Below are 15,847 nucleotides of genomic sequence, written 5' to 3' on the forward strand. Positions count from 1 at the left end.
GGTAGCCAGAGCTTCCACATCACAGATCTCACTGGGAAGCCAGGATCCCTCAGAGCAGCCTCCCCGTGGGAGCATCTATGGGCCATTTGAAGGTGTGTCTCTGGAGGGGGACACATCAGGATGATTTGGGGGGACAGGAGGGGCTTGTCTTTGCTCATCCCACCCGCGAGCCCACAGCAGCTTCCAGTTGCTCAGAACTGCCTCCTCACACTGCTTGCATCGCCTTCACCGGCGTGAAGGGATGTTCAGGAAGGGAAACAGCCTTGCTGCCACTTCGCCTGCCAGCATCTTTTCCCTCTCCCTGCCCATCTGCTTTCATCCTTCTGTCTGCCTACATTTTGGAGCAACTCCCATGCCATTTGCTTGAGTTGAATCCTTAGTGGGGTGGGTGGGGTCAGGCTGAGCCCCCTCACTGTCTGTGCTGCAGCTGCTCCCGGCAAACTGCTGTCTAGACCATGCCTGTGCGTGGGCACCTAGGCAGCGTCTGCACAGGTACGGTGACACCACGTGGTGCTGTCCTAGGAACCGGGAAGAGAGAGGAGTCTTAGCGCTCCAGGGAAGGTAGAGAACAGCACCAGAATGGTAATGAAACCAACTCATCTGCCAGGGCAGGGCAGCTGCGGCACAGGGCTGCTGGCCCAATAGGAGCCATCAGCAACTGGAGGGAAGGCGTCCAGCCATTCATAGAGTATCTGCTGGGCCAGGCACTGGGGGTAATGGTTTTATGTAATTTTTTTTCTTTTTTTCTAGTTCTGAGGGATTTTTAGTCTACTAGTGGGGAAAGGACATTAAGCATATAAGCACACAAATAAATACATAATCACAAAATATGGAAAGTGCTATGAATGAAAATTACAGGGTACCGAGTGGGACTGTGACCCGTTGGTGTTGGGAATGTCAAGAAGGCTTCTCTGAGGAAGTGACATTCACATTGAGAAGGATGTGTAGAAGTTAGCCAGGCAAAGAGTGGAAACACTGTTCTAGACACATTACTGCTGAGCTTTTTAGGATTTTTCTAGAAACAGTTGTGTTCTTCCCTGCTTTTGTGTGAATGACTGAATCTACTTCCAGCATGAGCCTCTTTGGCAGAAGTCACAGCTGAGCCTAACCATGGCTTCTGCTCTGTCTGGGGACTGTCAGGGCCTACTGAGTTACCTGATCCTGGTTACTCTCAGGATGAAATCATGGGTCTGCTCCTCGGTGGCACAGCTCTGAAGACAAATTAGGGCTTGATGGGAGTCAAACCTGGTAGATTGGACTAGAAGGGCATCAGGCCATCTCTCCTAGTTTCCAGTTCACTGCATGGAGTCAGTCTCCTGGGGTTTAGAATAAGGGCCAGAATGGCAGCATATGAAGTTATAAGCTAACTAGTGAATACGCACCTGTTATCAGAGTAGGGGCACCTTCTAGGCATAAGAGCAAAAACAAACTAAAGGAAAAGAAGACTATTTGACTACATAGACATTTAGTCTTTTTTAATTAAAAAAAAAGTTAAAAGATTAAGAAAAGCTACATCCTATGTCAGTTATAGCCTTAATATATAAAGAGCTCCTAAAAAATCACTAAGACTAATACACACAAAGCAGTAAAAAAAATAGAAAAAGAATGTGAACTGGAAATTCATAAAAGAAATAATACATATAGCTAGTAAGCATGTAAAACAAGTCCAACTTCATGAATAATTAAGGAATTACGAAATTAAACAACGATATACTTTTTATTACTCATCAAATCAGCAGCTTTTAAAAATACTCATTCCTGGTGCAGGTTCTGGGACTTACTCTCCCACACTGCTGATAGTATCAATATATAAATTGGCACAGCCTTCCTGAGAGCAACCTGGCAGTGTATGTCACACACCTTTAAAAATGTGTGCCCCATTTGACCCTGTAGTTCCATTTCTTGGAGTTTATCCTGAGGGAGAGAGGCAGGTGTGCCAAGATGTGTGTGCATAACTGCTAATAAAAAATATAAAAAGTGGGAAGAATCTCGATGTCCATGAATAGGGGTGTGGTCTGATAAATCATGCTATATTCTTACCAAGGAGACTAGCTATTTCAAGTGACGCTACAAAAGAATATTGTCGTGCAAGGACGTTAAGAATGTTTTTTTTGTTTTGTTTTTTTACGGCTTTATTGAGATATGTTTCACATACCATAAAATTCACCCTCATAATATATTTTAGGTGGGAGAAAAGGAGGCTTGGAAATGGTATCATAGCGTCGTCTGAATTTTTGTAACAATGAGAACTAAGCATACACACACACACACACACACACACACACACACAAACAAACACACAGGAAAGTCTGCTTGAATATTAAGATTATGGGTACCTTATTTGCTTACTTTTGCATGTCTGTATTTTCTAATGCTTCTGCAGGAAATGCCAATTACTTTTATAAAAAGAAAAAATTATAGAAGCTTAGGGTTCAGTGTTCCCAAGCCCCCTGTGCAAGGGTAAAGTCTACACTCCTAACGTGGCCATCAGGTCCCCTAGATCTGGCCTTTGCTCCCCTCTGTGGGTCACCTATCACCACTCCCTGTACACTCCAGCGACACAGACTACTTGGAGTTAGTTGTTTACGTGCCGTTTCTTACTACGTACGTTTGCTCACCCAGGCCCCTCTGCCTGGAATGACCTTGCCTGTTGCCTGGCCCCCTCCAGTATCACCTCCTCAGGGAAGTTTTCCCTGAGCCCCTGCACCCACTGTGGGCCAGAGGCCTTGGGATTGGGCAGCTGGCCTTCCCCGGGCATCCCTATGACCCTCTGCCCTTCGTGTGTGGAGCTCCTCTGTGTACGTGTCTTTCCTCGCCCCACCTCCAGCACACTGCCTTCCCGAGGTGTGAACTGTTAGAGAGCTGAAAGGAGCAGCTTCTTTTTGTTTTGTTTAAATCCAGGTCTAGAGGTTAACGTCTTCTAGAATCTGGCTCCTGTGTCCTCTTTCCTTTTAGGGGAAAGGGGTATTTGGGGAGAAGGCCTCACTTTGGGAACAGTCGCTCCAGGGCCAGCTGTCTGTCTCAGGGGACCCCAGTTGGCACCTGCACAAAACTCTGTGTCCTTCTGTCTGCATTTGACTGGTCCCTTTGAGGTGGGCCAGCTGCCCACCTCTGTAGCCAGTGCATCCAGCTTGAGCCCCTAATTAATCCCCAGTAAAGGAGCCGTGGTCCTTTGCTATCGAGAACCTTCCACGCTCCTCTGGGACGGGGAGGAGGTGGCAGCGGCAGCTGTGTGATGCGTCCTCAAGTCAGACTCGCAGGCTGGGTTAGCGTAAGGAAACTCGCTGACTTGCTCAGTGAGAAGGCTCTTTTCTGTCTTGTCTAGAGCTGAGAATGAAGCGGAGAGCATCAGACAGAGGAGCTGGGGAAACGTCGGCCAGGGCGAAGGCTCTAGGAAGTGGGATTTCTGGAAATAATGCAAAGAGAGCTGGACCGTTCATCCTGGGTAAGCCTCTGACGGCCGGGTGAGTGGGGTGCCGGGGCAGTACAGTGTGACCTGCAGACACGCAGGGTGCAGCGCCTCGAACACCCCAGCGTGGGAGCCTGACCAGCCCTCGGCCACTTTAAATGGAGTCTGTTGATGAGAGGGGAAGGTCGCTCTGCACCAAGAGTTGCCGTTTCTGTTGTAGCCGCCCCAGCCTTAGATTAGTGTCAGCTGAGAGATAGACTGCCTCTTCCCCCAGAGGATCCTATGTGTGGCCCCAGGACATCACCCACAGGAAGCAGACAAGCTGCCTTAGAACCCAAGGTACATCATCCAAGGCACTTCTTTGACCATTCTTGGAGGGCACAACTAAGTTCACAAAGTGTTTGGTACAGCTGCAAACTTCTTACAGATTTGGCCCCGAAATCCTGTAGAACTGGGTGTTCCCAGTGGTCTGGAGGAGCAGCGGGGCCTTTCTGCATGAAGTTCGAAGCCCAGCAAGTCTAGACTGCATGTGTAGGGTTGCAGGTGATTTGGGCTCTGAGGACCCCAGCTCTCCTAGCAGCCAGAGACTGGGTGTGACTTTTGCTTTGGGACAGCATCTTGGACTTATGAGTACAGGATAGTTCCAGTTCCAGTCACTCAGCAAACAGTTCATGGAGCCTGCTACCTGCTGGGCCTGTGCTATTTGTCAGGGACGCAGCAGGGATTAAGACAGACAAGTTCCTGGGGAGTTTCCTGGCGGTCCAGTGGTTGGGGCTCCACGCTTCCACTTCAGGGGGCGCGGGTTTGATCCCTGGTTGGGGAACTAAAATCCTGCATGCTGCAGGGTGCGGCCAAAAAGAAGAATTGGGCATTGGGCGGGACAGTTGGTTGGAGACACAGAGAGACACACTCTAAAGCTAAAAATAAAGACCATTAAGTTAAAAAAAAAAAAAAGACAAGTTCCTGCCCTCACGGAACTTAACATTCTAGTTAGAAAAAGAAACCGAGAGTAAACAACACACGAGATCATCATGGGGGTCGGGGGGAGGGGTAAGGGCCTTGAAGGAAGTAAACAAGATGGTGTGAGAGGAAGAAGGGTCTAGAGAGAGTGTAGACAAGGAAGGTTCTGTATGAGGAAGTGACAGTTGCTCTGACAGCCAAGGATAAGAAGGAGCAGCCATGTGAAAAGCAGGGGAAAAGCATTCCAGACAGAAGGAACAGCAGGTGCAAAGGCCCAGAAGCAGGGAAGGGCTTAACATCTCAGGAATGAAGAGTCCAGCATAGCTGGAGTATGGTGAGGAGGGGTGGGGAAACGTGATCAGTTGAAAGCTGGACAGGAACCAAATCATGCAAGACCTTGGAGGCCAAAAAAAGGAATTTTGATTGCATATTAAAAGCAGTGGAGTGCTGTTAAGGTTTTTTAGCAGTGCATTGACACTGTGACGTTACCTGATTTATGCTCTGAAAGCTCCGGGTGCTGTCACAGGACATCAAGCTGTGCACATCTCTAAAAGTACAGAAGTTCCCCAAAGCTGATACGTGGCCATATCAGACCGCCAGGGGAACCTGTTAAAGGGACAGTTTCCTGGCTCCTCACCCTGGAGTTGCTGATTCAGAGGGCCCAGGTTGCAGCTGGGATCTCTGCTTTAACACTTACTCCTCGGAGATTCCAGCATGCACCCCGTGTTGAGAGCCCCTCTTGAGAAATGTGCCTGTAAAAGCCAGGTGTACTCAGGCGGATGCACACATACTGCTCCAGTTTTGGAGGGGAGACCATGAGTTCAGTGGATGTGAACGTGGTGCCCTCCAGGAGAGAAGATCCAGCCAAAAGCCCACGTGGTGGCACAGTGCCCCACGGTGCCATGGTAGACAAGGCTACTGAGAAGTAAGCCAGCGGCTGTCTGTGCCATAGGTCCCCGTCTGGGCAACTCACCAGTGCCAAGCATCGTGCAGTGTTTGGCGAGGAAAGATGGCACGGATGACTTCTATCAGCTGAAGGTAAGTGAGGCACCAGGCGTGAGGGGCTGGGGACCCCCGGGACATTCTACCAGCCCGGCTTCTCCCTCCTCGCACCTTCTTCTGCACCACTTGTGAACAAGAGCAGTGCACTTCTTCCCGGGGAGCTCTGTCTGTGCTTATGTCATTTTGCTGTCACATTGGGAAAGACCGTTTCACTTCGTCCACGCACGTGTGGGTGTGCGTGTGCCAGGGTTGCGTGGGAGGATGTGAAACCCTGCTCCTCCTGTTCTAGTCACTCTGCTTGGAAAAGTAAGGGTTGTGGGGTTTTGTTTTTGTGTGTGTGCCTTCCTAAAGATCCTTACACTTGAGGAGAGGGGCGACCAAGGAATAGAAAGCCAAGAGGAGAGGCAAGGCAAGATGCTGTTGCACACCGAGTACTCCCTGCTCTCCCTCCTCCACACGCAGGATGGGGTGGTTCACCACCACGGGCTCTTCCAGGTGAGTGGCACCTCTCCTGTCCCCACCCCGGCTGGCACTGCTGGGGCCACATCACAGGACCCCCCCAGTCTTCCTGCATGCGGAGCAGCGGGACTTCCTGGCAGGTGGCCTGGAGGTCTGGCTGGGCCAGCGAGCTCCTGCTCTGATGGTGGCAGCCTAGCAGGGAATGCACCCGGTTTGCAGCCTGCAGGCTTTCTTTGAAGAGCCGCTTTTCCAAGAAAAGAGGAAAGTATGAAGTTATTTAAAGACACGGGCTCTTTCTAGCTGTGTTGTCAGGAATCAGCCAGGCCAGGGTGGAAGGGAGGGCAATGAGGAAGGATGGGCGCCGGGGCACTGTGGATCTCCACAGTTGCCTTTGGTACCAGTCCTTCTGCCTGCCCAGGCATTTCAGCTTCTCTGGCAAGGGTCCCTGAACCCCATACTCAGATGTTCCAGGTCCGTTAGGAAAGGTGCTGATTGGCGACTGGTACTCCGAAAAGAGCTCTCCCCAGGGCAGAACTGAAATTGCGTCTCCAGAAATGAAGAACCAGGTTCAGAATGCTGGAGGGTGGGGGAGGGTTCCTGCTGAGGCCCCCGTGGAGCTTCTGCACCGCCCTCAGCCAGATGCGCTGGCCAGGCCCACTCATGCTTGGATGGATCTGGTACGCTAGAGGCAGCCTGGTGTCAGGGAGGGCGCACAGGTTTTGGAGCGGGCAGTCCTGGATTCAGGTGGTGTGACCTCGAACAAGTCACTTCCTAAGCCTCAGATTCCTCATGTGCAAAATGAGAACAATGATAACCGTGCCTACCATGTATGGTGGTGGGAAGATGAATGAGAGGGTATAAAGCACCGAGCTGTCCCGGGACATACGTGCTCATCGCCGCTGTTATATCAGGCAATAAGAACTCCTTGTCAGCTTGGTTTCTTGAGGGAAAATAAGGGGAAAATGCCTCCCAGTCCCACACATAGATCCCACCGAGGTCTTTATTCTTAGATGTGCAATGAGAGGCACCTCTGAAATTTAGAGTGTCCCTTAAACATGAAATCAAATCTGGGGTGATTATGATTTCTTAGTATTTCATCTCTGGTAGCTTCCAGAGCTTGGCCCTGGTGTATATCATTTTGGGTAAGAGAACCGGAGCGATTAGAGGTGTTTCTAGCGTCCTCTGTGTGCCAGACACTGTGCTGGGCCTCTGGGGAAGAAAGGATGAGAGGTATGACCCTGCTCTTGAGGAGAAATGTGGCGTTCAGTCCCCGGGAGTCCCCCAGTCTGCTGGGGCTGGCACCAAGGGCCTCCTCAAGCTGGGAGGATCAAAGTCCTCATGTTGCACCTGTGTTTTCTCTTACTCGAAATAAATACCTTTTCAGCAAGGAAAATGGGTCCAGAACTGCCAACCTTGGGGTTGGTAGTGGTGCCCGCTTACCGAGCCCTGGCTTACCGATACCGAGTCCAGGTGCTTACTAAGCACTTGTCATGGTTGTCTTTTCTCTCAGCAACCTGTGAGGTAGGGGTTGCTGGCTCCCTTTCACACACAAGGAACCCGGGTTGGAGAGCTTAGGTGAGCCGCCCCAGGTCCCGCAGCTAGGACAAGGTGGAGCCAGGGCCTGAACTCAGCCGTCAGGGGCCAGAGCCGTACTCTTAACCACCATTACACAGCTGCCCAGAAGTCCTGCGTGCCCGTGACGCAGCAGTTGTCTTGGACGCACACAACACTTAGCTTCCCCCGTCTTGGACACCTGGAAGGACGTTTACATCGGTCATTGCCAGAATCCCTGGGAGTGCCAGGAGGGGAGGATGCCCCGGAGCCCTGAGTGTGCTGCCTGCACACTGAGCTCAGAGGGCCCTTTGGCTTTCAGTGCCCAGCCCTGATCCAAACGCTTTGCAGTAGGATCAAAGCATGAAGTCCGAACCTGAGCTGCTTCAACCTGAGCCACTGGCTGGGCCTGGCACGGGGGAAGCAGGGCAGTGCTGAGCGGCCCATGGGCCATGCTCCCCAGATCTCAGGCCTCTGCCGCTCTCACACATGCAGTCTTGTTCCAGGCTCCAGAAGAGAGCCCCAAGCCCCTGGCCCTGGCGGGCCCCCAGCCAAGCCCTGGTCTGCCCCCTTCCTCCCAGGACCGCACCTGTGAAATTGTTGAGGACGCAGAATCCAGCCGAATGGTTAAGAAAATGAAGAAGCGCATCTGCCTCGTCCTCGACTGCCTCTGCGCACACGACTTCAGCGACAAGACCGCCGACCTGATCAACCTGCAGCACTACGTCATCAAGGAGAAGAGGCTCAGCGAGCGGGAGACCGTGGTCATCTTCTACGACGTGGTGCGCGTGGTGGAGGCCCTGCACCAGGTGAGGCTCTGCCTCTGCGGCTCCCACCTTCTCTCCATGGAAAGCCGCCCTTCTTGCTACTGCTCAGCGGAAGCAGCTCTGTCCCACCCTCACCCAGGTGTGCTTTGCAGCTGGGAACATCCAGAAGGAAAGTGGCCGGATGACACGCACACCTGAGGACACGGTGCTACAGACCTCAGCCCACGGCCCTGGGGAGGTGCGGGCAGCCCAGCAGAGCCCCGCGCAGAAATGCCCCAGCAGTCAAGAGGCTAAGTGGGAGCTACCCACTGGGTGCAGCCACAGCCTGTCTCTGAGCTCTTCCTAGCGCTGGGGGTGTCGGGAACCCCGAGGCACAGGTTAGGAGAGCCTGGGCCTCCTCCAGACACACAGCTTCTGTGGGCCGAGCCTGCAGTACTTGGTCATCAGAACCATGAGAATTCATCTCTGACCCCAGATCTAGGCAGGTGCTTGGGATTTTTTGGTTGCTTTTTTGGTTCTTGGTTTTTTGGTGGGATGTTTGGTAGAGGCAGAGAGAGGAGTGGTTTTCTCCATTGGCTGCTGCCCTAAGGGGAGAAAGAGCTGGGGTAAACACCCTGTGTGGGGCAGAGACTGCCTGGGCTCACACGTTACCCAGTTCGTCCGCGTGGTTAACGAGGCCCTAAGTGGTCCGGATCTGTCTGTGGCTTGCAAGTCAAGGCCCAAGCCTAAAGAGACATGTCTTCCCCAACACCTGGAAAGCCCACCTCTTACAGGCTGGGCCGACCCTGGCTCTCATCTTCACAGTGCAGACCATGTGCCTGTTGTTTTCCAGAAAAACATTGTGCACAGAGACCTGAAGCTTGGGAACATGGTGCTCAATAAGAGGTAAGCTTCGCTTTTCTTCTTTCCTGATGTAACCTCGGGGTTGGGACAGGCTACGTGCTGCAACTACCCAGAGCCCTGCAGCGTCCCCATGGGGATTCTGACTCATGGGGCCGGGGGATGGGATGCTTGCTTCTCTCTTTTGCCACATGGGAATATGGTGATTGCTAAGAAGGGGAGCCTTAAAGGCCACAGAAAGGGAGCTCTGGGAAGGACTTCAGCAGTCCCCCTGGTCCATTCATTTGTCATACCCAGTGGGTGCACAGTAAATGACTGTAAAAAATAGACCAATAGGTGACAGAATGACAGATGAGCAAAACAGGCTTTGTTGTGGGTCAGGTTCCCAGGAAATGGACTCTGAGATGTACGTGCAGGAAGTTTACTGAGGCGCGCTCTCAGGGAGAAGGGGGCAGGATTGGGCTGAGGGAGAAGCTAAACTCTGGGCAGTCACGACGGGGCCTCAGCCTGGAAAGCCAGGTGGCCCCTCAGATGCCCCAAATCAAGTCCGTGTGGCCCTGTATCCCGACTGTGACCAGCCACTGAATGCAGGCTGCTCCCGGGGGCATAGCTTTGCACAAGGCAGCTTCCTTTGGCTGAGAGGACTTCCTGGAAAAGGACACAGCTGTGAGTGGTCAGAAGCCAACATTCCCAGCAGCAGGGAGAGAGCACCTCGATATTGGAGGGGATCTGGGCGGCTCACCCCAGCATCCTCGGTGAGCCAGTGGCAGAGGGAGATCACATGAGGCTCCTGCCTCAGGCTGTCACCCCACTCAGGCAGAGGGTCTGGGCCCCTTCTGAGTGATCTGGGGCAGTGGTAGAGGGACACCAACCATGCAGGGTCCCAGGACCGATGGGAGGAGAGCCCACCCTGTGTGTCACCAAGATCCCAGCAATGCAGGGCCGGGAAGGGCACACCTCCCACCCGCTCTCCCTGGGCCTCTCACCCTCACCTCTCTCTCACCTCCCGGTGTGAAAGTGGGTCGGAGGGCTTGCAAATGGCAGGCAGCACACGCCTCATGGCAGAAGTGGTGTGGTGGGGGATTTGTTCCATAACGTGGTTGCCCGCCCTGGAGGGGCCTGGGCCCACTATCCCTGAGAAGTGGCCAGAGCCACACTGGTCACAGGAAAAGGAGCTCTGGGGAGGGGCATGGGGCACCCGACCCTGCAGTGCCAGCCCAAGATGCCATTGGGAAGATGCTGCTGCCCCTCAGCACTCGGCACGTCCCCAGCCCCACCCGGCACTGGTGCTGCAGACAGTCTCCCAGAGCTTGCCACCTGGGGGCGACTGGAGGGCAGCTATCACTGTATGAGGGCCAATGTGCAGAGGACGGAGCGGGCAGAGACTCTGGCCATCTCAGTCAGTTCGTGAAGGATGAGTAAAGATTTGCCTGCTTGGGGCTTCCCTGGTGGCGCAGTGGTTGGGAGTTCACCTACCGATGCGGGGGGCGTGGGTTCGTGCCCCGGTCCAGGAGGATCCCACGTGCCGCGGAGCTGCTGGGCCCGTGAGCCGTGGCCGCTGGGCCTGCGCGTCCGGAGCCTGTGCTCCGCGGCGGGAGGGGCCGCAGCGGTGAGAGGCCCACGTACCGCAAAAAAAAAAGAAAAAAAAAAAAAGATTTGCCTGCTTGAGAAAAGTGAAGTGGTTAAAACCTGGTCCTGTCGTGCTGCATGGGGAGGAGGGAAAGAAACAGGAGTTCCAGGGCTGCTTGAACCCCTGACCAGCCGGGAGAGAGTTAAGAAAGCCAGGGAAGAGTGGGCCCTGGGGGTCAGACCTGGCTCACAGCACAGCACTGCCTTTTAATTACCCTTGAGACCGTGAGCACTCGTTCCTTTGATTATTCACCTGTTGATTAAGCCATTCACGTGTTGAGAAGCTGCTGTGGTACCAAGCACTCCTCTGAGCTTCCGTGTCCTCATCTGTGAAAGCAGAGATGATTATGCCTTCCTGCAGAGACTGCCCCTCATAAGCGCACCCTGTGCTAGCCAGCCGGGCCTGCAGGGCCTGTATGCTCGCTCCCTTGGGAGATGAGGCCTGCTGTGTGGTGAGTGGCCGACGAGGATGCCAGTGGCCAGGTCCCGAGGCACCCCGGCCCCAGCTCTGAACTGCACAAGGAGAGGAGGTGTCGGAATGTGCAGACCATCCTGGCCCTGAGAGCGTATTGTCTTCATGTCGGGAGACTCAGGTCCTGGCCTTCTGTGGGATGTTGGGCCAGTCACCATCCCACTCTGGGCTGCAGGCTCACTGTTCACAAAGTCCGTCTGGCTGCAGAGCCCATGGTCTCCCAGGCTTCCATGCAGCCATTCATTGGCTCTGAGTGAGCATCCCGAGGGTGCTTACGGGCATGCACCATCAGGGGCTCCTGCGCTGCTAACCAGGCCAGCACCCCAGGCCTCTTTGTCTCTCTGGTGGCTTAGCTTCTGGCTCCCAATTCTCCAGGCCCCCCTAGGTTCTGGGAATGTAGTCCGAAGGTGACACGTCTCTTGAGTAACGCCAGTGTAGCTATAGCAGCTCTTCCATGAGTGTCCATGCGTGTGTGTGTCTGTGTCTGTGTGCGTGCATGTGCACGCATGGGTGTGTTTCCCTGGGGTTGCAGAGCACCCACACCTCATTCAGACCCTGGGTCTTGGCTGCACATCCTTTAACCATATAATCCCCTGTCTGTCTTGGGCAGACAGAGGTTCTGGCCGCCTCTCACTTGAGTCACAGGTGCTAGGAAGGCGCCGGGTGTGCTGCAGGGACCCACGCTGGCCACCCAGTGCCTGCTCCCATGTGTCCACGCGCGCACCACTCCCCTCTTGGGGCCTCGCTTTCATCCTTGCGAAGTCAAGGGTGGACCTGGAGGAGCTCCAGCCCCTTCCTGCCCATCAGGCCAGGCCCTAAGTCCAGCTGGAGAGGCAGCAGATGAGCTGGAGGCTCCCAGTAGGACAGAGCGCTCCCAGGGAGGGAAACAGGGAGAAGGGTTTGCAAGGCAGCTGCTACAGCAAGTTCCCCTGCTGTGGATAAAGGCAAGGGTTGCCATCTGAAATCCCCTTTTGAGGCTGGCTATGGGTTCTTTCTCCGTCCTCCTTTCTTTCCGCGTGGGCACGTTGCATGCCCAGTTCCTAGAAAAGCAGACACGCTGTGGTAGCCCAGAGGGCCATAGCTGAAGAGTGACTCACTGAGCGGGCCCTCCTGACGCGGAGCTCTCTCCTTGCACCCCTGCTGCACTTGCCCCTCCTGCCAGGACCGGCTTGGGGGGTCTGGACTCCCGGGGATCTGTGCGCCGCGCCGACTGGGGCAATGGTGGTGGGCAGGGAGCATCGCCAGGCTTCGGGAGGGCTGGGAGCTGACCGTGCGGTTTCCTGTGGGAGAGGCTCCAACCCGGCCCTGCCGCCCACCCTGCAGAGTCTCGGCCGAGCTTTTCTCGAGCCCCACGGGCAGAGGGCTGGCAGGTCCTGCTGGCAGGGTGGAGTGGAAGGCCAGCACGCGGGCACGTGTGCTCCAGGGCCTGTCGTCACAGGGTGGCTCCTCTCACCCGCGACCTCAGCACGCTGTCTTGCCTGGGGTGTCCACTGGTAACCCCCACCAGCTGTGCCCACCGTCTGAGGAGGAGATCTAATCCGAGCTGGCCACTGCTTGCCAGGCCCTGGATTCAGTGCTTTCCCTGGGATGGCCTTCTTATCTTGTTAAATCCTAACACAGCCCTGGGAGTTAGGTGCTAATGTTTTCCGTTTTACAGATGAGGAAATTGAGGTTTAACAGAGATTAAATAACATGACCAAGATCACACACACAGCCAGGAAGTGACAGAGCCAGGACTAGAACCCAGGGATCTGACTCCCAAGCCCACCAGACTCTCCCCTGAGCAGTCCTCCTCCCAGCGTCTCAGGCCTCCAGCTGCCGTGGCCAGCTCTGACCAGGCGAGAAAATGCAGTGCGTCTGCTCTGTGGGGCCCTCGTGGACAGGAGGCCTGAGCAGGCCGTATTCAGTGACATGGGCGGTTCTGAGTGGGAGCAGCCCACTTCTTGACGTGATCCTTGCCCGAGACCCTTCACCTGCCCTCTCAGACTCTAACTGCCCTGGGGGCCACCAGGCAGGTTTCCGTGGCATCTGCCAGGGCAGGCCCGTACGGAAGGCCAGGGCCAGCGTTTCCATTTGGAACGCCGGGGACAGACTGGCCTTTGTTTTGCACCAAGCCCTTGCCCGCAGAATTCCCCAAGAAAGCTGAAGGGCTCTCGGAGCCTCGTGAGCGCAGCCGCACACACCTGTGCCTCTGAGCCGACCTCTTCTCCCCCTGGAGGCTCTTCTACGGAGAGGCCGCCCGAGGCCCCTGGTGGCGCTTCCCTTCCTGCCGTCCTCCCAGGCTTCTCCGCCCAGCCAGCCGGCTGACACAGCAGAGGGGCCCTTCCTCCCTGTGCCCCCCAACACAGGCCGAGGAGGCTCTGCACCCTCACCCCACGTCCCCAAGGGTGGCATACGGCGTCCTCTCTGGGCCGGTTTTTGTTCTCATTGTGAGCCTCCTAGAAAGGACTGGAGCCCAAAGCTGCTCTCACCACGGCTCTCTCAGATGGGGGAATCTGTGGTTTTCTAGCCAGTGCAGAGTCTGCTGTACAAGACAAGGGGGGGAGTCAGCTTGGATGGAACGGAAGGGAAAGCCAGGTGCTGGGCATTGTCCCGGGACCCAGTGGGCACCCCACTGGTGTCACTCAGACTGCGGAGTCCGAGGTCAGACAGACCTGCGTGGGATCCTGCTCCACTCCTCACTAGCTGTGTGACCCTGGGCAAGTCTCTCCACTTCTCTGTGTCCTAATTGCATCATCTGTGAAGTGGGCCATGAGAAAGTCTCCCTTGTAGGCCGTTGTGAGGGGTGAATGAAAATAGTCCCCGTCGGGCACTTAAGCCAGGGTCTGCACTTACTAAGCATTAGGTTTTTCGGGTTTTGTTTTTTTTTTGTGGTACGCAGGCCTCTCACTACCGTGGCCTCTCCCGTTGCGGAGCACAGGCTCCGGATGCGCAGGCCCAGCCACTCGGCGGCATGTGGGATCTTCCCGGACCGTGGCACAAACCCGTGCCCCCTGCATCGGCAGGCGGACTCTCAACCACTGCGCCACCAGGGAAGCCCCTCGGGGTGATTTTAAACTTTCTTTCCTTTTCCTTTTTTTTTTTTAAATTTATTTTTATTTTATTTATTTTTTTGGCTTCACTGGGTCTTCGTTGCTGCACGTGGGCTTTCTCTAGTTGCGGCGAGTGGGGACTACTCTTCGCTGTGGTGCACGGGTTTCTCACTGCGGTGGCTTCTCTTGGTGCGGAGCATGGGCTCTAAGCACGCGGGCTTCAGTAGTGGTGGCTCGCGGGCTCTAGAGTGCAGACTCAGTAGTTGGGCGCAGGCTCCATAGTTGTGGTTCGCGGGCTCTAGAGTTCAGGCTCAGTAGTTGTGGTGCACGGGCTTAGTTGCCCCACGGCATGTGGGATCTTCCCAGACCAGGGCTCGAACCCGTGTCCCCTGCATTGGCAGGTGGATTCTTAACCACTGCGCCACCAGGGGAAGACCCAGCATTAGTTTTTAGTACTGTTGGTGCTGCTGCGATAGTAATAAAAGTGATGACCAAAGGCATCAGCACTGGGGGACTGAAGGGAGGCACTCAAGGAAGGCCTCCAAGACTCTGCTGGGCTTCCTCTTCCTCCTGTGTAAATGAGGGAACCAGACTTGGTCTCCAGTTCCTTCCAGTCTACTGGTAGATACCATGTGTGTGGAGATTGAGGAAATCTCTGCAGTTCTTCCAAGCCCTAAGCTGTAGCCCCAAGACTCAGCCAGGGCGCAGGTTCAGGGGAGCACCCTGAAGCTCCCCTGGTCAGAGTGACTCAGATCCCTGCGGGGACGGCTCAGCAGGCAACCAAGGGTGACTGGCCCGTGTCAGCACCCCCAGTGGCACTCCCCACGCAGCTATGGGGAGGCCGGGAGGGCCAATGGAGAAGAAAAGGACGTGGGTGTGATTCCTCTGCTCCTTGGACGAGAGGTGGGGACAGCTGGGGCGCCCGTGGGTACAGACACCGAGGTTTGTTCACTCTCTGCCCCCCGCCCCCAGAACTCATCGGATAACCATTACCAACTTCTGCCTCGGGAAGCATCTCGTGAGCGAGGGGGACCTGCTGAAGGACCAGAGGGGGAGCCCCGCCTACATCAGTCCAGACGTGCTCAGCGGTATGTGCAGGCTGCCAGGCAGCAGGCCCTGGGGCCTCACACAGCCGGGCTCTGCAGCCATTCATTCAGTCAACAAACTGTCTATGGGTGTGCCCCGGGCTAGGTGCTGGGGCTTCAGTGGTGGCCCAAACCAGTACTGTCCCTCCAGGTACAAAATGTGGGGTCCCATGGAGGAAGAAGATGGTAATCATTACACTAGTTACTCTCTGAGATTAGTGCTTGGAAGGAAAGAAACGTGATTTTTGTGAGCGTGAAGAATGGGCGCTTGAAGCCCCTCCCCAGGGAAGTGGCGTTCGAACTGAGGTTGTGAGCATAAATAGGAGCCCACGAGGGGTGTGACTGGGCGAAGGTGGCGCCACATAGTTGAGGAACCACAGAAGGCCCCTGAGGCTGCCGCTCAGAAAGTTCAGGGGGAGGCCAGAGAGGTGGATGGGGGTCCAGCCGCGCAAGGCCTAATGGAGGCCCTGCTGAGAAACGCCATCCTTTAATTCAAGTGCGAGAGGACGCCGCTGAAAAGGTCTTCACTGAGGCTACCGTGATGAGACTTGCATTTCAAAGATATCACTCCCTTTGTTCGTTCGTTCATTCATTCACCCTGCTGGTATTTACCGAGGGCATATCACTCCCTTTGTTCGTTC

At 55.1% G+C, this 15,847-nt stretch overlaps 1 protein-coding gene across 3 annotated transcripts in view; it reads left to right on the forward strand.

Moving 5' to 3' along the window:
- STK40 (serine/threonine kinase 40) overlaps positions 1-15,847 on the forward strand; it is a 42,663-nt gene that overhangs the window by 15,562 nt on the left and 11,254 nt on the right. For all 3 annotated transcript variants that reach the window (XM_029228499.1, XM_029228498.1, XM_029228500.1), the window contains exons 2-7: positions 3,326-3,445; positions 5,322-5,407; positions 5,723-5,866; positions 7,963-8,190; positions 8,981-9,033; positions 15,094-15,209. In XM_029228499.1, coding sequence (XP_029084332.1) covers positions 3,334-3,445; positions 5,322-5,407; positions 5,723-5,866; positions 7,963-8,190; positions 8,981-9,033; positions 15,094-15,209 — 739 coding nt within the window. In that variant the 5' untranslated portion in view covers positions 3,326-3,333. The remainder of the gene's footprint in view (positions 1-3,325; positions 3,446-5,321; positions 5,408-5,722; positions 5,867-7,962; positions 8,191-8,980; positions 9,034-15,093; positions 15,210-15,847) is intronic.

The sequence above is a fragment of the Monodon monoceros genome, unplaced genomic scaffold, assembly GCF_005190385.1.
Source record: "Monodon monoceros isolate NGI ecotype Baffin Bay Population unplaced genomic scaffold, NGI_Narwhal_1 Super_Scaffold_18, whole genome shotgun sequence".
Lineage (NCBI taxonomy): Eukaryota > Metazoa > Chordata > Mammalia > Artiodactyla > Monodontidae > Monodon > Monodon monoceros.